General features: G+C 40.9%; 1 protein-coding gene across 3 annotated transcripts in view; it reads left to right on the top strand.

The window, feature by feature from the left end:
- exoc2 (exocyst complex component 2) overlaps positions 1-24,563 on the top strand; it is a 323,421-nt gene that overhangs the window by 172,269 nt on the left and 126,589 nt on the right. For all 3 annotated transcript variants that reach the window (XM_072509914.1, XM_072509916.1, XM_072509915.1), the window contains exons 12-15: positions 12,814-12,939; positions 15,854-15,978; positions 22,630-22,698; positions 22,833-22,990. In XM_072509914.1, coding sequence (XP_072366015.1) covers positions 12,814-12,939; positions 15,854-15,978; positions 22,630-22,698; positions 22,833-22,990 — 478 coding nt within the window. The remainder of the gene's footprint in view (positions 1-12,813; positions 12,940-15,853; positions 15,979-22,629; positions 22,699-22,832; positions 22,991-24,563) is intronic.

Below are 24,563 nucleotides of genomic sequence, written 5' to 3'. Positions count from 1 at the left end.
TCCTTTCCTGAAACTAGTGCGAACTACTGCTGTGGTTTCCTATGAAACAGTAGAACATTTTAAACTGACGCCATCAATGTCTAAAATATACAGTATGGTTTGGAACTGCACAGTGCAGGTAACTTATGCCTGTTGTTATGGGCCAGGGTTTAGAGAACCCCAAAGTGTATCATGGAGTTCACCTGATCCACAACTTTTAATAGATTGTGGAATGGGGAGCACACGGCCCACTCTACATGTGTGGTACAGCAGAAATGGAAAAATAATTTTTAAAGCGAAACAATGTTTATTCTATGAACTCAAGTTAACCTTTTTGAAACAAGCAGTGAACATCTTAGCAACTATTAATTCAAATACAACCCCCAAAGAATACAACACTAAGTAACCGTATGCTGTCCTTTTAACATCCAGAAGACTTGAAAAAAACCTTTAAACAGAAGAACATTCGGTTCACACTCACTACTGAGAATATTTATAATTCTGAATTCACCAAATGATCAAGAGACAGTCTTTTCATGGCAGAGAGATCAACAATACACCTGCTCTGTTGGATTCAGCTCCAAACACTGAAAACGAAACTAAAACACACCCTGCAGCCTGCTCAAAAACGAAAGTAAAAAGCTGACAGACAGCCCAGCTCCACCCACACACTGACATCACTGATAAACACCCATTTCTTAAAGGTATATTTCTTAAGCACCCATTTCTTAAAGGTACTCTCACATGACACCCCCCCCCCCCCCCCAAGAAAGAAAAACCCATCAACTTCAAGATGGTTTCATTTTTCACCTTTTCACTATCCTTTAAGAAATGCACACAGTAAATATACTTTTTTGTTTCAAAAAACAACACAAGCAAACAGGTACAATAATATCGTCCATTTTCTTTTGTCCTTCCTCCTCCAACTGGAATCCTTCTCGATTGACAGTCTCTTTGGACAAGAAGGTCTCTGCACGATCCATCCATTTCTCTACACCTCGGCATTTCTCTATAAAGTCAAATACTTCAGTTCAATCTGATCACAGAGTCCCTTGTAATTCTCCAACACATGAGCATTGATTATCACAGCTTTCAGGCAGTCAAATGCCTGTTGAAACTCTGCCGTCCATTGAGATTTTCGATGTTTCTTCAGCAAGTCCATCAGTGGAGCAATCACGTTACAAAGCTTTTGCACAAATGTTCGATCAAATCCACTCATGCCAAGAAATCGCATTATTTCCCTTCGTCTTGAGGGTATGGGAAACTCCTCAATAACTGTTGGTTTCACACCCCGTGTGACCATTCGACCCTGTCCGATTGTATGGCCAAGGAAAGTGACTTGGGCTTTTCCAAATTCACTTTTGGCTAGGTTTATCACCAGACCCACCTCCTGAAGTTGATCGAATAATTCCATCAGGTGTTTTAAATGTTCTTTCCATATCTGGCTGAAAATTACCAGATCGTCGATGTATACCGCACAATTGGGTAACCCTGAAACAACTTCGTTAGTTAACCATTGAAATGTGGTTGGGGCGTTTTTCATGCCAAATGGCATAACTTTAAATTGGTATGTACCTTCTGGAGTCACAAAAGCTGAAATGTCCTTCGCCCTTTTGGATAAAGGTACCTGCCAGTAACCTTTTAAGTAAATCCAGTTTTGAAATAAAAGCTGATTGTCCCACTTTCACAATGCAATCCTCCAAACGTGGGATAAGATAAGAGTCCGTTCTTGTAACTGCATTAGCCATTGTATAGTCCACACACAACCGTTGCGTACTGTCTGGTTTTGGTACCATCACTATGGGTGAGCTCTATTGGCTGCAACCCACTTCAATTATGTCATTTTTAAGCATACTCTCAATCTCTTTGTTAACCTGTGTCAATTTTAACGGGTTAAGTCTGCATGGATGTTGTTTTATTGGAACAGCATTTCCCACATCTACATCATGTATAGCCATTTCAGTACTTCCCAATTTATCTCCACAAACTTGCCCATGTGATATCAATAACTTTTCAGGTCAGTTCGTTTATCCTCTGGAAGATAACTAAACAATTTATCCCAATTTTTAAGAACATCCTCGTTTTCCAATTTAATTTGAGGTATGTCAAATTCACAGTCATCTGGATTTGGTTCATCACTTTGAGTTAGAATCATTAAAACCACCTCCTTTTTCTCTCCTTCCATTTCAATGTACCTTTTAAGCATATTCACATGATACACTCGGTGAGTCTTCCTTCTATCCGGCGTTTTTACCACATAATTCACCTCACTTAATTTCCTTCCAATCTGATGAGGTCCACAAAACCTAGCTTTTAAAGGTTCACCTACCACTGGTAACAATACTAAAACTTTATCTCCACAGGCAAAAGTACAAACTTTGGATTTCTTGTCCGCTACCCGTTTCATCACATTTTGTGCAACTTTTAAATGTTGTCTAGCCAATTCACGTGCTCTATTTAATCGTTCCCTAAGATTTGACACGTAATCCAATAATGTAAGTTCTGATTTCTCACTAACCAATTTTTCCTTAATCAATTTAAGTGGTCCTCTTACCTCATGACCAAAAATTAGTTCAAAAGGACTGAATTTGGTTGACCCGTTAGGTGCATCCCTAATTGCAAACAGTATGAATGGAATTCCTTTATCCCAATCCTCTGGATAATCGTGACAATAAGCCCTCAACATTATCTTTAATGTCTGATGCCACCTTTCTAATGCTCCCTGCAATTCTGGATGGTACGCAGTTGATTTAAATTGTTTTATTCCTAAGCTATCCATAACTTCTTTGAATAACCTTGAGGTAAAATTTGATCTTTGATCCGATTGTATTTCTGTGGGTAGTCCATATCTAGTAAAGAATTTAAGTAACTCCTCCACAATCTTTTTTGCTGTAATATTACGTACTGGAATGGCCTCTGGAAACCTAGTAGACACATCCATTATAGTCAAAAGATATTGATTCCCACTTTTTGTTTTAGGAAGCGGTCCTACGCAATCAATTAGGACCCTTGTAAAAGGCTCCTCAAATGCTGGAATAGGCATTGCGGGTGCTGGTTTTATCACTGCTTGAGGTTTCCCTATCACTTGACATGTGTGACCTGATTGCCAAAATTTAACTACATCTTTATGTAGTCCAGGCCAATAAAAATGTTTCTGGATTTTAGCTTGAGTTTTCCTTAGTCCCAAATGACCTCCCACTAGTACCTCATGTGCAACTCGCAACACCTCCTTTCTATACCCTACTGGCAATACTACTTGATGAACTTCTGCCCACTTTTCATCTGCCTGCATATGTAAATGTCTCCATTTTCTCATCAAGACATCACTTTTATGGTAATAACACTCTGGTATACACTCCGATTCCTCTTCCGTGTAGTTTTTCTGATACATCCATTCTATTTCTATATCTTTCTGTTGTAACTCCGCCAATTTTCCTGAACTAAAAATATCCGCCTCATCCTCCACCTGTTCTTATTCTTTTTCAACCATCTGATCAAACATCGTTTCTGATAATTGCACTTCACCTTTATCTTCACTCTCTGATTTCTCCTCATGTCTCAACCTGTGACTTTGCGACCTTGTTGCTACACAATCCGGAAAAATCCAAGGATATTTGTCCTTCAACCCTTCAGTTGTCTGATTTTCCACTGGCTTGTCAATCACAGTAGGCATCACTCCCACCTGCGATCCAGCTATATCATTACCCAAGATAAACTGTATTCCTGGACAAGATAGTTTCTCTATTACTCCTACTACCACTTCACCACTCTTCACTGGACTTTCCAACCTTACCTTATATAATTGAACACTACTCCTCTCACCCTGAATTCCACATATTACCACCTTTTCTGGCGCCATTCTTCCCAAACTACATAACTCCTCATCTCTTACCATTAACGATTGACTAGCTCCCGTATCTCTTAAAATTGTGACTTCTTTACCTGGTCCTCCTGATACACATGAGTAAACTTTACCCACACAAGTAAATTCTTCAAAGAGATCTGGCACCTTCTTAACAATCACCTCTTGATCAGGCTGTACATTCTTTTGCACCTCCTTCGCTTCACTTGGCCTTTCCTTTACCACTTTAACAAACCCCACTGTCTTATCCTGTTTTAACACATCAGCCTTCTTTTCTTCAACCACCAACACTGTGACTTTACATGGCCTAGTTTATTGCAGTGAAAACATTTGAAATTTTTCATTTCTTTTCCACCGTCCTGGATTTCTTTTTTAGTCTGAGGTACACTCCCCTTATTATCTCCTATCAGATCACCTTTACCTTTACCACTTAAGTATTTCTCATGGTCCCAGTTTCTATCCCTCACAGGCTGAAACTGATGTCGGAAACCAAACTTTGATTTATGAATTAATTCATAATAATCTGCCATTTCTGCTGCTAACCTCGCAGTTTTAACCCTCTGCTCTTCCACATGAGTTCTCACTGCATCAGGAATTGAATTTTTAAACTCCTCCAAAAGTATAATTTCTCTGAGAGCTTCACGTGTTTGGTCTATTTTCAAAGCCCTTATCCACCTATCAAAATTGCTCAGTTTGATCCTTTCAAACTCCATGTATGTCTGACCAAATTCTTTCCTTAGATTTCTAAACCTTTGGCTGTAGGCTTCAGGCACTAGTTCATATGCACCTAAGATGGATTTTTTCACCTCCTCATACGTCCCAGATACCTCCTCCGGTAGTGATGCAAACACTTCACTAGCCCTACCTATCAGCTTTGTTTGAATCAGTAATACCCACATGTCCTGTGGCCATTTCATTTGTTTAGCCACCTTTGCAAATGAACTGAAAAAGGCTTCTACCTCCTTCTCGTCAAACCTTGGCAATGCTTGGACATATTTAAAAAGATCCCCACCAAACCTTCGATTTTGATGCTCTTCCTCACTATCCTCATCCCTCTCATCCAACTGTACTTTTCTCTTTAAGTTTGCCAATTTTAACTGGCTGTCATGTTTCATGACCATTTTCTGAAGTTCAAACTCTCTCTCTTTATCTTTTTCCCTGATCTCTATCTCCCTTTCTCTTTCTTTTTGTTCTACTAGGGCCATTCTTTCTTTTTTCCTTTCTTCTCCTTTCCTTTCTCTTCTCTCTTTCGTATTTAAGCTGCTTTAATTCTTTCTCATGTTCCATTTGTTTAAGTTGTAACTGAATTTTTGCCATTTCCAATGAATCAAACTGTATCTCAGGCAACTTTAAATGCTTAGCTACCGCCTAATTACCTCATCTTTTCGCATTTTATCTTGTAATGTTAACTGTAATGTTTTTGCCAAATCTAACAGTCTGCTTTTAGTCTCTGTCTGTAAGATACTACGTGTGACCGTCTCCACCCCCACAAACTTCAGAGCCTCTGAAGAGCCATTGTCCACAACACTTCCCACTTAAACTAGAATACCACACCTGATAAGCAACCACAATATGCTCACCCCTCACTGTCTTTAACTTCACTCAGCCAATTCAATAGATAGACCTTTATCCCGGTCGAGCCCCCAATTTGTTATGGGCCACGGTTTAGAGAACCTCAAAGTGTATCATGGAGTTCACCTGACCCACAACTTTTAATAGATTGTGCTATGGAGAGCACAAGGCCCACTCTACAGGTGTGGTACAGTAGAAATGAAAAAGTAATTTTTAAAGCAAAACAATGTTTATTCTATGAACTCAAGTTAACCTTTTTGAAACAAACCGTGAACATCTTAGCAACTATTAATTCAAATATAACCCCCAAAGAATACAACACTAAGTAACCGTATGCTGTCCTTTTAACATCCAGAAGACTTGAAAAAAACAGAAGCACGTTCAGTTCACACTCACTACTGAGAACATTTATAATTCTGAATTCACTAAATGATCAAGACATAGTCTTTTCATGGCAGAGAGATTAACAGTACGCCTGCTCTGTCTGGCTTCAGCTCCAACACTGAAAACGAAACTAAAACATACCCTGCAGCCTGCTCAAAAACGAAAGTAAAAAGCTGACAGACAGCTCAGCTCCACCCACACTCTGATATCACTGATAACACCCATTTCTTAAAGGTACTCTCACATGACACTGTTCAAAGTTAAATGCAGGATTACACTATAGTTGGAACAAATTTATATGTTGCTCCCATTGGTAGACGCAGCTGCCCAGACAAAGGTTGTATATAGAATATGTCTAATAGTTACCAATTGATCATCCTTGATGAACTATTGATTGCTGACAGCTCTGAAACAACTTGATATTTTTGGGCTCCTGTTTGCAAAATAGTCATATTTCATAAATGACTAACATTCATTCCTGCATTAGTGTTAATAATATTTGTCCTGTAATGTGTTGGAGACCTAGATTTTATTCTGCCTTGCAGAAGTAACTTCTAGTATTTGCTTTACTGAGATAAGAACGAGGAAGAGCAGGAGCTATTTGGATCCTATCTCCTTTTCCCACAGTCCATCATCCCAAAGAAATATCCCAAAGTGCCAATGTGCTATAAGTATTCTGTGTTTATTGTCTGAGGTCAGTTGCATGTGCCCATCAGTTAATTGGTCGAATCGTAGAATTCCTACAGTGCAGAACGAGGCCATTCGGCCAATCGAGTCTGCACCAACCCTCTAAAAGAGCACTCCACCCAAGCCCACTTCCCCGCCCTATCCCAATAACCCCTTAATCTAACCTACACATTCCAGGACACTAGGGGACAATCGATCGTGGCCAATCTATATAATCTGCATATCTTTGGACTGTGGGAGGAAACCCACACAGATATGGGGCGAATGTGCAAATTCCACTCAATCACCCAAGACCAGAATTGAACCCGGCCCCCTCGAGCTGTGAGACGGCATTGCTAACCACTGTGCCACGATGCTGCACAATTGGTAATTTAGTGCCAACAGACAGATCATTCATTCAATCAAAGAATGGTGACAGCAAAGAAGAGAATGATTTGGCTCTTTGAGTCCATGTCAACTCTTTGCATGAGAAACTCAACTAGTTTAACTCTCCTCCCCTTTCCCTACATCACTGCAAAATTTCCTCTTCAGATGATTATCCATTTCCCTTTTGATAGCCTCCACCCCATTCTCGGGCATCCAGGTCCTACCACTCACTGCATTTAAGAAAAAAAGCTTTTTTCTCATGTCGCATTTTGTTCTTTTTTGCTGTTCATCTTAAATTGGTCCCCTAGTTCATGGTCCTTCTGCAATGGGAATAATTTATCTATTTATTCTGTCCAGATCGCTCATGATTTTGAATACCTTGAACGAATCTCCCAAGCCCCTCTATAAGGAGTACAGCCTCAACCTCTCCAATCTATCGACGTAACTGATGTCACTCATTCCTGGAACCATCAACCTCAATCCATTCTCTACCCTCTCTAATACTTTCACATCCTTCCTAACACGTGGTGCCTATAACTGGACACAGTACTCCAGGTGAGGGTGAACCAGTGTTTTGTATCGGCTCGCTATAACTTCCTCGCTTTTGTACTTATGCCTCTGTTTATTAAGACCAGGATTCCCAATTCTTTATTAGCCCTGCCTTGCCACCTTCAATGATTTGTGTGGACATATACCCTCGGGTTTCTCCTCTTCTGCGCCCCTTTTCGAATTGTACCCTTTATATTGAGATAGATAGATTTTTGTTAGGCAAAGATATTAAGGGATATGGGCCAAAGGCAGGTATATGGAAGTAGGCCACAGATCAGCCATGATCTCATTGAATGGCGGGACTGGCTCGAGGCTCTGAATGACTTACTCCTGTCCTAGGTTCCTATGTATTGCTTCTCTTTGGTCTTCCTACCAAAATGCATCACTTCACACTTTCCCACATAAAAGTTCATCTGCTATTTATCAGCTCATTCCACCAGCCTATGTCCTTGAGGCCTCATGGTCCACATGCTTTCAGGTTTTGTGTCATCAGCAGACTTTGAAGTTGTGCTCTGCCTACCCAAGCCTAGATCAACAACTTATATTTATATAGCGTCTTTGATGTAGTGAAACATCCCAAAGTGCTTCACATGGACATTATAAGACAAAGTATTACACAAAGCTACAAAAGGAGAAATTAGGTCAGATGATCACAAGTTTGGTCAAAGAGGCAGGTTATAAGCAATAACTAAAGGAAGCAAGCGAGGCAGAGAGGTGTAGGGAAGGAATTCCGGGGGTTGGAACTTGGTCAAGCTGATGCATATTAAGAAGTGTAGTAGTCTTGGTACCGATCCCTGGAGAAACCCATTGGTATACCTTCCTCCAGTATGATAACCACAACTGTTCACCATTACTCTCTCACTCAACCACCTTCATATCCATGCCACCCCTGCCCCTTTAATTCTTTGACTTGTTGACGAACCTACTTTGGCGCACTTACACTACACCCTCCTCAACCTTTTCTGTCATCTCATCAAATAACTTAATCAAGTTTGTCTTTAACAATCTGTACTGGATTTCCTTAATTAATCCACATTTACCCAGTGGACTGTTAATTTTGTTACAGATTATCACTTGTAAAAGCCCCCACCATGTGGTTAAACTGGCTTCCCTGTAGTAGCTGGCCTTATCTTTACATCCCTTTTTGAACAACAGTGTACCATTTTGCAATTCTCCAATCCTCTGACCCTTGTATCTAAGGAAGAATGGAATGTTATGGTCAGTTCTACCCCCAGATGTCAACATTACTTCCCTCAGTATTCTCAGATACATCTCAGTCGGTCCTGGCAACTTATGAATAAAGGTTTTCAAATACCTCGCCTTTATTAATAGTTTATTCCATCTAGTATCTCGACTACCTCCTCTTTCATATGGCTTTGGCAGCATCTTCTTTGTAAAAATAGATGCAAACCCATGCCCTCTGCTTTCATGCATAGGTTCCTTTTTTGATGTCTAATTTGCCCCACCCCTCTTTCTACTGCCCTTTTACTATGCAGTAAAGTCCCACTGTTTGCGGGGGTTCCATTCCCATGAAATCTTGCGACAGGTGAAATCGTGAACGGTGAACTTGCGCATGTGCAGTTTCTGCAAATGCACAGTGCGTGCTTTCTATTTTGGAAAGATGTGAGAAAGGTGGGAGTTTAATAATCTAAATCACGGACAAGCGAAGGGGGCTATCAAATGTGATTTGGTGTACATACGCATTTGTGCGGATAAATGAATTCACAATAGAGGGGATCGCAAATGACAGGAGTTGACTATATGCCTATGTGCATATGGATTTGTTTTCATGTTGGCTGCTGATCTTTTTTAATACTCTCCAAGCTTCTCTCATTACTTTTTTCACTTCCCCTCAGAACTCTCTACATTTATCCTGGCTCCAACTTGTATTACAACCTGACATCTGTCATAGGCACTCTTTTTTTCTGTTTCATCTCAGTCTCGACCTCTTTCGCCATCCTGGAAGTTCTGACTGGCTTTTTCTTACATTTCCCCCTTCTAGGAATGTAGCTCAACTACACCTGAACCATCTCCTTTTTTGTTAAAGACAGCCCATTTCTCCATCAGAGTTTTGGCTGCCGGTCTTTGATTCGGTTCATCTGGACCAAACCCGTTCTTACCTAACTGTAATTAGCTGCCCTCCAACTAATTATTTTTTACTCTGGATTTATCTTTGTTCACTTTTATGCCTAAGCTAAACCTTCTAATGCTATGTCACTGTCTCCTAAATGTTCTCCTTTAAACTAATTCCCTAGAAGCAGAATTTCTGCTTCCTCGTTGGACAGGCAAATCCTCCTGAACGTACTTTAGAAATTCTTCCCCCCTCTGCCCTTTAAACTATTATTATCCCAGTATATACTATAATTAAAACTCACCCACATGCCATTATAAATACTCTATTGTTTTTACACCTCTCTGTAATCTTCTTTCAAATTAGTTTCTCTGTATATTCCCTCACTAGTTGGTGACCTATGGAATACACTGAACAGTGTAATGTTACTTCTATTGCTTGTTAGCTCTAACAAATGGATTCTGCCCTTGGCCCGCGTTGGACATCTTTTTTCTCTAGCACGTTAATATTTTCCTTAATTAATTTTATTTAAGGTTGCCTGTATTGAGAAAAGTTTTACATGTTTCATTTTGCTTTAATTATGCTTGTTTGCAATTTCAGATTAGACCTATGCAATCTTTTTTCAAAATGGCTACTTTGTGCAAAAGATTATTGGATTTACCTCATCCAAATTAGGTGCACTATTTGCATATAAAAGGGAGCGCCATTTGCCGTACCGTTATTTTGAGAACAAAATCTGTCCCATTTCTTAGCTACCATCCTGGCCTGTCCTTTTAAAGTCCGTATAGTTGGAGTAGAAATATATAAGTTTTGGAGGGCTTGATAGGATAGTTTCTGAGAGAATTTTTCCCCGTCACGGGGAAATTTACAACTCGGGGACACGGTTTCAAATATAGGAGCCCCCCCATTTAAGATGGAGATGAGAAGAATTTCTTCTTTGGTGACCATTGATCTTGGAAAGATTTTACTTCAGAAGTAACTGGAGGCTGTGTCATTGAATATATTCATGGCTGAGCTGGACAGATTTGTGATCGACAAGGAGTCCAGTTTAATGGGGGAAATGAAAGTGGAGTTATGGCCAAGTTCAGATCAGCTGTGATCTTATAACAGAGCAGGCTCGAGGGGCTAAAAAGCCTGCTCCTGTTTATTACGATCGTATGTTCTTACGACCAGAAAGAACATCTGTGATGTTGCACACTTTATTCTGTTCTGCCATCGGCTGGTGGGAGAATTCTCATTAAACTAGGCTGTTTGCAGATTATCAGAAGCCATGGACAGACTTTTACCAGCCTGTTTGAGAGGGGGTCTCGGGGGCCAAGAGGGGTTGGAAAATCCCAGAAATTGACATTCGGACAGAAACCCAATGTGCTCCTGCTGCCCCCCTCTGGCGTTCCATGGGGTGGCATTGAAGTTGAGCAGGGAAAGGCTGTGGGTCTGGCAGATTAGCAATTTAGAAATTGTTTAGATAGTTAAGAAGCCAGTTTTGAGTTGCCGCAGCCCCATATCCTGGATATGCCGTTGAACCTGCTTCTTGACCTGTGGGCAGTTTGCCAGGTTCACTGATGAGTGCTTCCTCATTGAAACTGACAGGCAGGGAAGGTGTTGATCAATTATACTGAAGAGTTTCACTTCTGGAAATTCGGAGACTGCAGTTTGAGAGAGCCTTCACTTCTTGACAGGTGATTGCCAACTTTTCGGAAAGGAATTTCACTTGCCCAGCATTTCCCTCACTGCGGCTGCCCTTCCCTCTTGCCAGTCTTCACCACAGAATGGAAGCAGCTTTATCTTCCCCCTCTGCTGAGTGTCAAAGCAGAGCCAACACCATCACCAACTGCTCTAGCAGAAGCAGCACCAGATGTCTACTCCTCGGGTTCATGCCTAACCACAGGGCAGAGGTGATAGAAACTGTGATCCAGCTGGAAGGAGGGAAAGACCCCATTCCCACCACCATGGGATCTACAGGCAGAGGATTACATGTCTCGGCACCAGTGTCTCAGTAAGCGTAGACTCTCATGGCAGGTCACTGCTGACTTCTGCAGCCTCCAGTGGAGCAGGTGGACAGGCATTGCTAGTGACCGACAAGGTGCCTGTCATGGGAGGGCTACCTGTCCCATATCCCCTTCACACCATCCCACCTCCGATATCTGCCTCTTGCCACATTGTGTGCTCTATTCTACTGTGAGAAAAAGCAGAACGGTTTGAGTGTTGGTAATGGCTTGTATGGAGTGCAGGGAAGGAAGGACACCATTTTTCAAGGGTGATGGTAACGTATGGATCCTTTTCAACAGCCAATGGATTGTCAATACAGGCTTCCATTGAAAGTTCACTGCAAATTAACTGAATTACAAATTGTTTAGGAAAACTTTCACATGACAGTTGCATTGCTCTGATCTGAAGAGTAATAATGCTGCAATAAATTTCCGACCGGGGCAGTTGGTTGGTGCCAGCACCTATGTTGTACAGTGTTAATTAGTAAAGCTGCACTTTCAGAAGTTATTTGTGATTTCAGCAAATGTGATTATCATTGCTATATTAAATTAAATATTTTTTTGTGCAGTAAATGAAAGAGCACCTTTTAATAAAAGATTCACATCTTTTATGTAGAGCATGTATTTTAGTGTGGAAGTCATCTTGATTGTATGTCTCTTTTTTTAAAATTGTAATTCATTTAAAAGTGACCTCTATAGACTAGGAAAAAAGGCTTAAAGTTTTTTTTGTCATAAGAATTTGGGAACCGCATTTCCTCTGAACTAACCATGTGTTTATTAAATGACACCAGTTAAGTTCTTCCTATGTTCATGCTGCAATCTATGGATACAAGATTCTATATTTATTGTTTGCTTTAGAAATGTAATTATTTTCTATATTTAATTTGCCACATTTCTCTGTTCTTTCGAATTGCAGCATTTGTATTCCTTTGGTAGCTACTTTCAAAAGATAACCTGTCCTCTCTGAATAGTTGCTGCTAGAATAACTTGGGTGACTGCTGACTGACAGCTGTATTTCATAGAATCATGGAATCCCTACAGTGCAGAAAGAGACCATTTGGCCCATCGAGTCTGCACAACCCTCCACAAGAGCTCCCTACCGAGGCCCACTCCCCCACCCACCCTGCCCTATCCCCGTAACCCCACCTCACCTTTGGACACTAAGGGACAATTTAGCATGGCCAGTCCACCTAACCTGCACATCTTTGGACTGTGGGAGTCCACTTTGACGCAAGTGAATTCTGTGCAGCCTTGAAACTTGATAGTTGTGAGATCTTTACTGTACATATCGCTCAAATTAAACTTGAAACTTTCATGAGACAGCACCGTATTGACTATTCTGTTTGTTTGCATAGGTGGGCCCCTTCTCCATAACGCAATGCTGGATTTGGACAGTGATGTACGACCTTCTCCAATTAGTCGCTTGACTCAAGCTGCATCAGTGAAAAGGGCCAGCAGTTTCCAATCTTCTCGGGATGACTGTAAGGACTACTAAACACATGTACATTTCATAAACACTTATTCAGGGTTGCCTTTTAACAGGTTTGCTGTGCAAACTAGCTTCCCATGGATAATTTTGTACAAACTTATAAGTTTATTGGGGCCAAATCAAGATAAGTAGCCCTACTATGTCTAAATGATCAACAACTTGAGCAGGAACTATTGAATGATAGATATTATTTGTTTTCTTTTTCTTATTGAAGGCTGGGGAAAGCATCTTTACATGTATTTATTTCACAGGTTTTTTTCAGTATCACAAATTCGTAGAATGGGTGCTAGCAAGATGTAATGAGTGATGACTGGCTGGTGTCATGGTGGTGCAGTGGTTAGCATTGCTGCCTGAGGCACTGAGGATCCAGATTTGATCCTGGCCCCGGGTCACTGTGTGGAATTTGAACATTCTCCCCGTGTCTGCGTGTGTCTCACCCCTGTGGCGTTTTTTGTGATTCTTGTTATCAGGATGGATGTTGTAGTGTTCACAAAGATCACAGAAGCCAAGTTCATTAACAAAGCTAACATTTACACTACTTATTAAAGCTCGACCACTTACTCCTACAGTAAACAATAGTCTAGTAATCTACACTCAACTAACACTAGTCTCTGTACATCTATAACTGTACTCTGATCTCTGTCACGACTCCTATGCTCTCCTCCCCAGACTTCTCACAGAAGTCTGTGAGTCCGTGCTTTATATAGTTCTGCATCTAGCTCCATCAAGTGGTTAATTATGATATGACATTAACCCTTTGTATTCTGAACATTTCCCATAATGTCGCAAGCCCCCACAACCCAAAGATGTGCAGGGTAGGTGGATTGGCCATGCTAAATTGCCCCTTAATAAAAATAAGTGAGTGATGACTGGCCATGACCACTTTTGCAACAAAAAAAGTTGTTTTATTGTTAAAGTTATTTTCCCCTGTTCTGCCTTGCTCCTCTTTCTGTCACTGCTACTTGTCTCTTCCTTTCACCTCCAGGGCCACATAGTAAACAAGAGCTGTTTGAGCAACTGTGAAGCATTTTGGTAGATTAATTGAACCGAAAATGAATTTAATTCTGTAAATAACTTGATGTCTATTCTAAACTATAATTTGGTGTAATACTGTGACATGATAAAGATATACATTTTAGTAATTGTAGTGAAATTTGTTTCAGTCTGATGGGTACATTTTAGTAATTTCCATTTGGTCATAAATAAGTATGATGGTCTGGTAGCGGTGTTTCTCATCCCTGATTTTCATAATGATGGGACCTTAAAATATCTGCTGAACATTGGGAAAAACCTCTGTTGCATATATAATATTTGACCACAAGGAATTTTTCTTTTCAAAACTTTCACCCACATTAAAATGAACAAAGAGGCTGCATGATAATGAAGTAACATGTTAAAACTCCACTCCTTGCAGCTACTCCTTGCTTTTACACCACTCCACCAACACCCGCTCTACTGATTTCAGCCCGGTTGCTGTACAGAAGCAAAGAGGGGATGCAGGTGCCTCATGAGATGAAACAAAATAAGTTTGAGATCTCCGGCATATCACACCTATGTATCTCCCGGCACCCAGCAAAGGATAGTATTCAAAGTGTCCAGTAACTGTCCCACGCCTGGTTTGTTTGACACAGAATCAGGGTTGATAATAAGGCAAGAATATTGGGCAAGGATAGGGATATGGTGGTGAAGAAAAGTATCTGACCCCCAAAAGTAATGCAAAGTGAAAAGCTAAAGTTTTAGCTTTTAGGTGAAGTGAAAAGCTAAAGTTTTGTTTTCCAATATTGAAGACATTACCCTTTTCTAATTACTATTAATCTGTGCTGTACTATAACAGTAATAAATATACTATTTACAATTAATAATTCTGACTGCCTGCAGTGATTAAATTTCTAGTCCGATGCTTAGTAATTTATTGAACAAGACACTTTTATTATTATTAAATTTCCTCTTTTAAAAGTCAGAGCTGTAAAGTAATCAGCTTCTGATAAACACACATGCTTCCATAAGTTATTTCATCCTAATGTCATTCAGAACATAATTTTAGACTGTCACTAGGCACAACTGAGTTGTTTTAAATATGTTTGCATCAAACGGAGATGAGCTCAGTATTTGGCACTGAGGACCCGGGTTTGATCCCGCCCCCGGGTCACTGTCTGTGTGGAGTTTGCACATTCTCCCCGTGTCTGCGTAGGTTTCACCCCCACAACCTAAAGATGTACAGGTTAGGTGGAATGGCCATGCTAAATTGCCCCTTAATTGGAAAAAAAACTGGGTACTGTAAATTTAAAAATAAAGATGAGTTCAGTAGTTCCACCTTTAATGTCAGGCTCCCTTGCTCAAAGGCTCGAGTTCAAATATAAGTTTCAATTGATATTCACGGCCAAACTTCACTTGGGGGCTAAGTTTGCCAGTTTGCATGATGTAAACCCATCTTTTATTTGAAGTATCCCTGGAAGAGCAACGATAAAGCCTTTGGTGCATTCGAAATGTAATTGAACTAAAAATGTATTAAGTTATGCAAATATCTTTGTTTATTCCAGATTATAATTTGGTGTAATATCTGATATCTAGCAAAAAGTTACATTTTAGTTTTCATCATTTCCATCTAAAAGGAACATGTTCGTACCATTTTTGGAATCCACCTGTTTACTCGCAACAAAGCTGATGCGTCAGGTACCATGGGCTAGATTAACCTGCCTTCCTGACGGAGCAGGGTAATTGAGATTGACAATTATTTCTAATGAATATGTTAGAAGGCCATAAGTTATAAGTAACATTATATGCCAAAAGTGGATTCTGGATATAACTTAATGAGTTTTTAGATTTTAGTTTTATTACCAAGTGTAGGTGATTGTTATTCTACATGTGTGCAAATAATTTTTTTAATGTAATTTCTTTTCTTGCAGCTTGGCGTTTTAAAGCTCCGCAGCCTGTAACCTTTGTTGACAAACTGACAGAAATTGTTATAAGCCAACTGCCCAATTTCTGGAAGCTTTGGATATCCTATGTGAATGGCAGCCTTTTCAGTGAGGTAAATGTAGATCTGTTTAACCTGGATTAATTTAGAAGCTTGAGAAAGTACATGTCATGATTAAAATAGCCCTTGCAGATACCCTGAAATGTTGTTGTTTTTTTAAAAAGTGTCCAGTTAGTTACTCTTCAACTTTGCCTAGATAGCGGTTTTGAAATTGGGACTCAAAAGCCGCTGGGCTATAGAAACATTATGGATTATACGTTCCCTTAGTGATTTAATTAGTAAAGGCCATGTGTAGCAGAACCATACAGACCAGCAGGTTCTGATTTGATTGCCAATTTGTGCTAATCTCAGGCAGAGGCATTCAGGCATTAAAATTGGCAGCAGTATTCCAAGGTTTGGTCGCAGAAAATAAGCCAGCCTTCCCGCATGCCTTGGGTTAAGTGAACATCTTTATTGGCAAATCAGAGCTGATTTTATGTACAGTCACAAACAAGGGCTGAAGTGACAGAAGGTAAAGTTGGATTATCTGTTTACAACTATATAAGCCCAGTGCATTGAAATAGTTCTTGTAGATTTGATTTTGCTTTTGGATGGAGTCATTGTGGAATTTTGAGGTGATGGTTTTGTAACAGTTGGGGAAAATAATGCTGCTGTTTTTCTGCCTGCCTGAAGAGAAACCTTCCGACCTCCCTCTTGCTACAGTGAAGTTGGGTGTGTGTTTTTGTCCGACCACTTTCCCCTTCCCAAAACTGACTCTGCCCTGGTGAGGGGAAATTCTCAAGGGAAGATGAGCACTTAAAATCAATAAGAATACAGACAGGAGGCTGGCAACCATGCTTCCCCCAATTCCTTTGTCCTGTCCCCTTCATGAAATCTACCTGTGGTATAAATAGGAGACAATGATATTGGAGGCTCCAGGGCTTGGCAGGAGACAAGGGGCTGAATTTTACCCCAGGAAATGAATTTCCGCGGGCGGGTGGCATGGGGTCAATTTTATGAACTGCGGCCAATTAAAAGGACACAGCCGGCAATTAAGATGACAGCCCACCTCTCAGAGCTGGTGTCCCCAATCAGGATCGGCAACTCAACAGATTCAACAGAGAGTGAAAGCTGCTATGGAGGCTGCAGGGAGGAGAGGGCAGCTACATGTTTAGGTACCATCAAAGCCAAGGTGGTGATTATTTTTTCAGTGCACAGAGCCAGAATGGCAGACAGAGAACGTGAGCCCTCCAGCATGAAGTTGGAGCCATGGTTTTGCCAATGCTGCTGATGTCCCCTCCATGACCCGTTGAGCGGCCAGAAAGGAAGGCTTCCCACCTCGGAATGCCACTCACATGGATCTGATGGCCTTCCGTGCGCAGTGGGAGGAGACTAGGTAGGGGGTTTGCTGGTGCTGGTAAACTCCCGGCATGCTAAAAAGGCCATTGATTGGCTGGTTAATTTAACTAATTGGCCTTCCCCGATCCTAATGGTGGCGGGAAGTCAGATGTCCTTTTTGCAGTCATTTTACAAGTCCTCCCCCCTCCCAGCCTGCCTCAGGAGGGCTGGTAAAATCCAGCGCAAGGTATTAATCAACGATTTTAAAACTAAGTAGGTCAGGCATCATCTGTCAAGATACTGTGTTCACAGCCCACAATGCAATCGCCTCTGCGTCAGGATGACCACTTTGCAGAGCATTTTTGTTCAATCTGTAAATGTGATCCCATGTTTCTGATTGTCATTTCAGTTCTCTGCCTCATTCTTTCTCTGGCCTCAGTCTCAAACACTGTTCCTATGAAGCTGGACATTAGCCTGAGGAACAGCACCTCATTTTTACATTGAACTCTGCTCATTTGGACTGTATTGAGTTCAACATTCTCTAATCTTAACCACTGCCCCCATTTTATTCTGACAGCAGCTGTTGGTAATTACTCTGCTATTTCATAAATGCAGCTCTTGATCCAGCTCTTAATCCATCTTTTGTCTCTTCAATTATCCCATTATCATCTCCTTTTGCCTTCCACTATAATTCTTTTTGTGATTTAATCTCTCCAGTTTTCCATCTGATCACAGGCATTCACTTTAGCTATTTCCTCCTTCCCTCATTTCCCTGCCTCTTTACCTGTTCCACCTGTAACCTTTTCATCAACCGGAAGAGCTTCATTCGTGATCATATCTTAGACTGTATGTTTCATATATAAGGAAAATGAACTTTTTGATCCAATAGATTCAAAATGAGATTTAAAAATATAACTGCAGATCTAGATTCCAAACTGTTGAGTTCTGTGCTAAAGCCATCTAATAACATTTATGGTATCGTTACCATTTTATTAAATTACTGTGTTTGTACTGAATTTATAACTAGTATCCTGCAGTTCTACAACACATACAGTTTGATTCCTGCAGTAAGAGACGGTATGTTGTACTACTAACCTACTGAGTTGCCGGAGCACGCTACTAGGTAGGCCAAACATACTAGACATAAAGGTTTAGCTTTTGTATGACTTTTTTTCTCCTTTGGTCTGAGCTTTAATTTCTCTGGCCAGCTGAAAACATTAATGATAAAGAAGCAGCTGCAGTTTAACATGAAGAATTTCAGTGCCATAAAGTATCATTTTCGGATTTTGTGGACATCACCTGAAAAAACAGAGACAAGAGAGCTGAACTGCACAGAGCACAGCATTCGTGTGCAATAAAACTCAAGAGGAAGATGGCAGCCAGAAAATCTTGGAAGGCAAATGTTGAAGGAAAATGGAAACTTCATGTTTTTTTTACAACTGCTTGCACAAAGTTCAATAATTCTTTTTCAGGTGAACAAGGAACAGAACAAACAACACATATGCCAATGCCATCGTTTTTTTTAAAAATAAATAATTTACAATGGAAAATTCAAACTTCTTGTATTAACTATTGTCTTGACTCCAGGCAGGATTTTCCAGGCACCCACCCTGAAAGCAGAGATGGCCCACCATTGGCCGGCAGTGGGATTGGGAAACCCGTGGAAAATTCTGCCAGCATAAATGGCTAGAAAATTCCGGCCTCTGCCTTTTTCTCCTCAGTTTGCTATAGGCTGCCTTCCTCTTACCCAATCATATATTTGGTTGTTATTGAATCAACTAATTTGTTCTTTCAAGCTACCTAATTTCAAAATTATGCATTAAACGGCACACAAAAGTGAAGTTAAATAAAAGTTTTCATCTGCACATTTTGCTGGGAATTCAAAACTTGAACTTGTCTGGAGGGACCATCATTTCACTGTACAACTTCCAGGTCTAGAAATAATAAAATATTTTTTTGACTTTCACATATTTCCCTTGGCTTTGCCTTCCAGGATTTGCTGGCTGCCACAGTTCACAGGAAACTATGATCAAAAAACTCCTGCAAAAGATAAAAAAAATCAATTTTTAATTTTGTGTAATTAAGCTGGCAGCTAAAGATGTGTGTGTGCCATTTAATCCCACAAGGCAGGAATATGAGGCATTGCCATTTGATTTTCTGTTGATGTGTGTCTTTCTTTTTCATGAGCAAGTAATCACTAGCTCAAATGGAGGGACGGTAAGGGTGTTTGTTTGGGTGCCCAGGTTTTACCCAAGTACACAGCATCGGAAATTAGAAGCCAAGTCACCACTCTGTGCGGACTCGATCCAAGATCTGAACCAGATTGATTAGCAGTACTGTGGGGTGGGGTACTGTAAACCACTGATGAACTTGGCTGGATTAAGAATGGATCCTGGCCCTGAGATCTGAGATTCTTACCACTGAGCTCCAGAATACCCTGCAAACTAAGGCTCAACAGGCAGGGTGTTCCTAGCTGGGCATTCAACACAGCGTGTCCTGTTCTGGAGAGCTGTGCAATTGTAGTTGGTTAAACCCTGTGTGCACTTAGAATCTTGGTCTCTTAGGAATTAGCTGTGCCCCAATGTTGAAGAAATGTGCATTCCAACAGTGCAAACAGCCTCACAGCTCCAGGGACCCGGTTTCAAATCCGGCCTTGGGTGACTGTGTGGAGTTTGCACTTTCTCCCCGTGTCTGCGTGGGTTTCCTCAGGGTGCTCCTACAAGTCCAAAGATTTGCAGGGTAGGTTGATTGACCATACTAAATTTTCCCTTAGTGTGCAGCGGTTAGATGGGATTATGGGATTGCAGAGGGATTGGAACTAGGTAGAGCGCTCTTTCAGAGGGTCGGTGCAGATCCAATGGGCCGAAAGGCCTCCTCCTGCATTGTAGGGATTCTCTGATATGCAGATATCGCTGGAACCTGGTTCAGATATTTTTCAACTTGATATGAGATAGATTTCTTTGTTTCTCAGATACTCAATTGCTTTCCCTGAGTGTTACAGAATCCTGTGATCACAGTACAGCCATTTACAATATATTAAAGTAAATGTTTCCAAATGGAATCTTTGATTAAAGTAATCTAAAGTTGATTTGTATAGCTACCTTGAGGAATTGTTTGATTATATTTTTTAACTCATCTGAATAACAGAGAACTAAATGATTTATGTTGTCTAAAGTATAATTTTGTTACTAGATAGACCAAACTGTTAGACCTGTCAAACTGTTCTGTAAGATTTTTACTTCAAAAAAAGTACTCCTTCGTTTTAAAATGTTTTTCCCGCTGATTTTTATTTTTGCTTCTGTCCAACTATTGTGTTTGCTTTTTGTTGCCTCTTTTGTTAATATCTAGCTGAGAAAGAAGTGGATGAAATTGCTGAAAAAGCTAAGCAATGACCAGTAGGTGTCAGTGTGTGTTCAGTGAATGTAGAATGTTTATGGGTTTATAGCAACATCAGAAAAGGATGCCAAAGAGAGCTGGTGCCAGGACGCAGCCCTGCTTCACCCCACCACTGATCTTGAAATCCTTCAATAATGCTCCATTGTAACTGACAAAATTGTGCATGTTCTCGAGGAAAGAAGAAATTAGAACATAGAACATACAGTGCAGAAGGAGGCCATTCGGCCCATCGAGTCTGCACCGACCCACTTAAGCTCTCACATCCACCCTATCCCTGTAACCCAATAACCCCTCCTAATCTTTTTGGTCACGAAGGGCAATTCATCATGGCCAATCCACCTAACCTGCATGTCTTTGAACTGTGAGAGGAAACCGGAGCACCCGGAGAAAACCCACGCAGACACGGGGAGAACGTGCAGGCTCCACACAGACAGTGACCCAGCGGGGAATCGAACCTGGGACCCTGGCGCTGTGTATCCATAGTGCTATCCACTTGTGCTACTGTGCTGCCCTCAATAGCTTCCAAGAGTCCAGGCAGGCAGCCTGTATCCCACAGCAGTTTTAATAATCCATCTCTGCTGACTAAGTTGAAGGCCTTATGAAAGCAAAGTTGAATGATCTGCTCTGTTGGCGGAAATTCTGTCACTGCCGAAATCAGATAATCATGGCATCTGACAATCTGCCAGCTCTGAAGCTGCATTGAGACTCGAGGTGTGATGCCAGTTCTGAAGTCTCATCAGAGCCAATACCTTTTCCACAATACTTAACAAAGGTTAAGTAATCCTTGCAGTCATTGCGTTTCCCTTTGTTTTTGCACAAATCTTTTGCATAATTGCTGGGAGGCGGTGGCCTAATGGTATTGTCACTGCACTAGTTGTCCAGAGACCCAGGGCAAGATCCGGGGTGACCATGGTAAAATTTGAATTGGATGAATTTGTTTATTGTCACGTGTACCGAGGTACAGTGAAAAGTATTTTTTTGCGTGCAGCTCAAACAGATAATTTAGTACATGAAAAGAAAATACATAATTCAATAAAAATCTGGAATTAAAGCCTAGTGATGACCAAGAAACCATTGTTGATTGTCGTAACAGCTCAACTGCCTCATTATTGTCCTTTAAGGAAGGAAGCCTGCCATCCTTCCTTGGCCTGGTCTGTATATGACTCCGGACCCACACCAATATGGTTTACTTCAAATGCCTCCGACATGGAGGGCAGTTAGAGCTGAGCAATAAATACTGTCCAGCCAGTTAAAAAAATCAGCATCTCCCTATGCACGAGCAAGGTATGGACAATTTATGCAAGCCAAGAAAAGCAGCTGAAACGCTTCCACCTTGCTGCCTCAGGTGAATATTGGGCACCTCCTGGAAAAACAGTACCGAATATGGAAGTACATCACGTTTTCCCTCTCGAGTCAGCGGCGACTCCATTGAATGGGTCCTGAGCCGAATGGATGACAGCTGCATCCCCAAAGACATGCCCAATGGCGAGCTTGCCATTGGCACAAGACCAACAAGTTGCCCATAATTTGAAGTCCTTGCTGCTGACCTGGAGACGAGCAGTCAGGAAGGATGTAGAAAAGGCAGAGGAGAAAAGAAATGACCAGACAATGAAAAAGAGAGCCTGCAGGAAAAATGTTGACCTCTATCAAATGCGATTCATCTGTGCCAGCGGCAAAAGGGGCTGCCCCTCATAAAATGGCTCTAGAGCTAGAACAGACGGTCCTTAATACAGGAGTGACATCACTCTGGGAGCAGTCCATCATCTCCTGAGATGAATGAATGCCAATGATGGATTTATAACATTACGCTGGATCTCTTTCATATTTTGTTTTAATTGTACTTCTACTTTACCTTTTAAAATAAGTATGAAATAATATGAAAATAGTTTCTGTTTCTCTGAGGAGGTTTCTTTTCTTGTGATGGTACTTTCATATTTGCATAACTTCCATATGGACAGCATTTTAATTTTAATCTTTATCTTGTAATCAAAGACAGGTGAAAAATCAGGTCCAGTTGAGAAGTTTAAGAAAAATGCCAGATCCCGACAAAACGACTTCAAGGTACATAAAATATGTTTGCTTCCATAAGTTTTTATCATTTTCTGAAAAAGTGATCAATGCAATTAATTTTTTAAGTGGGAGAGAAAAGTGCCGATGTACTAGCAGAAGCAATACTTTGAATTTTGTTTATGCAGAAAATGATTCAAGAGGTGATAAATTCACTGGTGAAACTCATCAGAGGAGCTCTTCTTCCATCCAGCCTAGTTGAGGTAGAGCTCAAGCAATATGGAGGATGGGAAACAAAAATGGAACTTTCAGGACAGTGGTTAACCCACATTATTCATACTATGAGGTAAGCAAGATTTTTAAATATAGGAACATAGGAATTAGGAGCAGAAGAGGCAATTCAGCCCTTCGAGCCTGCTCCACCATTCAATCAGATCATAGCTAGTATCTTCCTCATCTCAAAGCCACCTCCCTACCTATTCCCCATATCTCCTTAACCCATTTTAATCAGAAATATATCTATATCTCCCTCTTGAAACCATTTAATGATTCGGACTCCATCGCACTATGGGGCAGCGAGTTCCACAAATTCACCACCGTCTCCGAGAAGTAGTGCCTCCTCATCTCTGTTTTAAATCTACCGCCTCTCAACCTATATCTCTGACCTCTTGTTCTAGATTGCCCCACAAGGGGGAACATTTGGCCTACATTTACTTTATCAATCCCTTTTAGTATTTTATATACCTCGATCAGAGCCCCTCTCATCCTACTAAACCCCAGCGAGTATAAGCCCAAACTGTATAATCTCTCGTCATACGTCAACCCCCTCATCCCCAGAATCAATCTGGTGAACCTCCTCTGAACTGCTTCCAATGCCACACCATCCTTCCTCAAATAAGGAGACTAAAACTGGACACCATACTTCAGATGTGATCTCACCAACCCCCTATACAATTGCAGCAATACTTCTCCACCTATATAGTAATGTTGCTGTCTGATTGGGGAAATTATACATGCAAGCTTTAATTTGAAACGTGAACATTTGAGAATTTACATTTGATTAACCTCTGGAACCAAAGGTGTTTATTCATGCGTGAGCATAACATTCCCATTCTCTGCTGCACATTGTAATTCTGATGTGTACAGCACTGCACAATTAAGGGAACTTTCCAAATCTATTGTGGCTGCGGCTTGATAATTGTTGTATTGAAAGTTTCAGACCACAGAACCACAACTGTCCAGTTTCAAATTATCCAATCAAGCACTAATATCTCACTGTGAGAGCGTAGTTCCCTCTATTTTCTCACCGACCCCTCTGAAATTTCCAGACCTCTCAATAGCTGTAGCTGAGAGTGTGGGTGGGTAGTCTGTTCCCGGATTTCCACCTGGGATGCTCAGCTCAGCTGCTGAGAAATGAGTGCATGGGCTTGGCATTGAGAGTGCTGCGAATTTCCATCTAACTGCTCACAACTGAGAGCTTAGGTTAACAGATAGTGGAATGACAGATTGAGCATATACCTTCTGTTCTGTTGACTTCATAAAACCAAATCAATATCAGTAGTATAACAAACATCATCATGAAAGCACTGTGTACATTTTGCATGTTTTTTAAAAAAAAGTACAATGTAGCAATAATATTAGGTTCTGAGCAAGTTTGCCACCCAGCCAGTGGCAGTTAATAAAAAATGAAACATTCTGGATGTTGACTGTATGGACCTCATTAGGTCCACACTACAAGAATTTTTAGGTTCCACAAAGAATTGCAGAAACCATAGCGTCATAGAGGCCTACAACACAGAAAAGTCCCTTCAGCCCATCACGTCTGCGTCGGTTGAAAACCGGCACCTAAGTATTCTAGCCCCATTTTCCGGCCCTTAGCCTTGCATGCCTTGGCATGGCAAGTGCACATCTAAATACAT

Source organism: Scyliorhinus torazame, chromosome 6 (genome assembly GCF_047496885.1).
Source record: "Scyliorhinus torazame isolate Kashiwa2021f chromosome 6, sScyTor2.1, whole genome shotgun sequence".
NCBI classification, from domain to species: Eukaryota; Metazoa; Chordata; class Chondrichthyes; order Carcharhiniformes; family Scyliorhinidae; genus Scyliorhinus; species Scyliorhinus torazame.
Note: the sequence above shows the minus strand (reverse complement) of the source record. Positions and strands in the feature narration are given on the sequence as shown.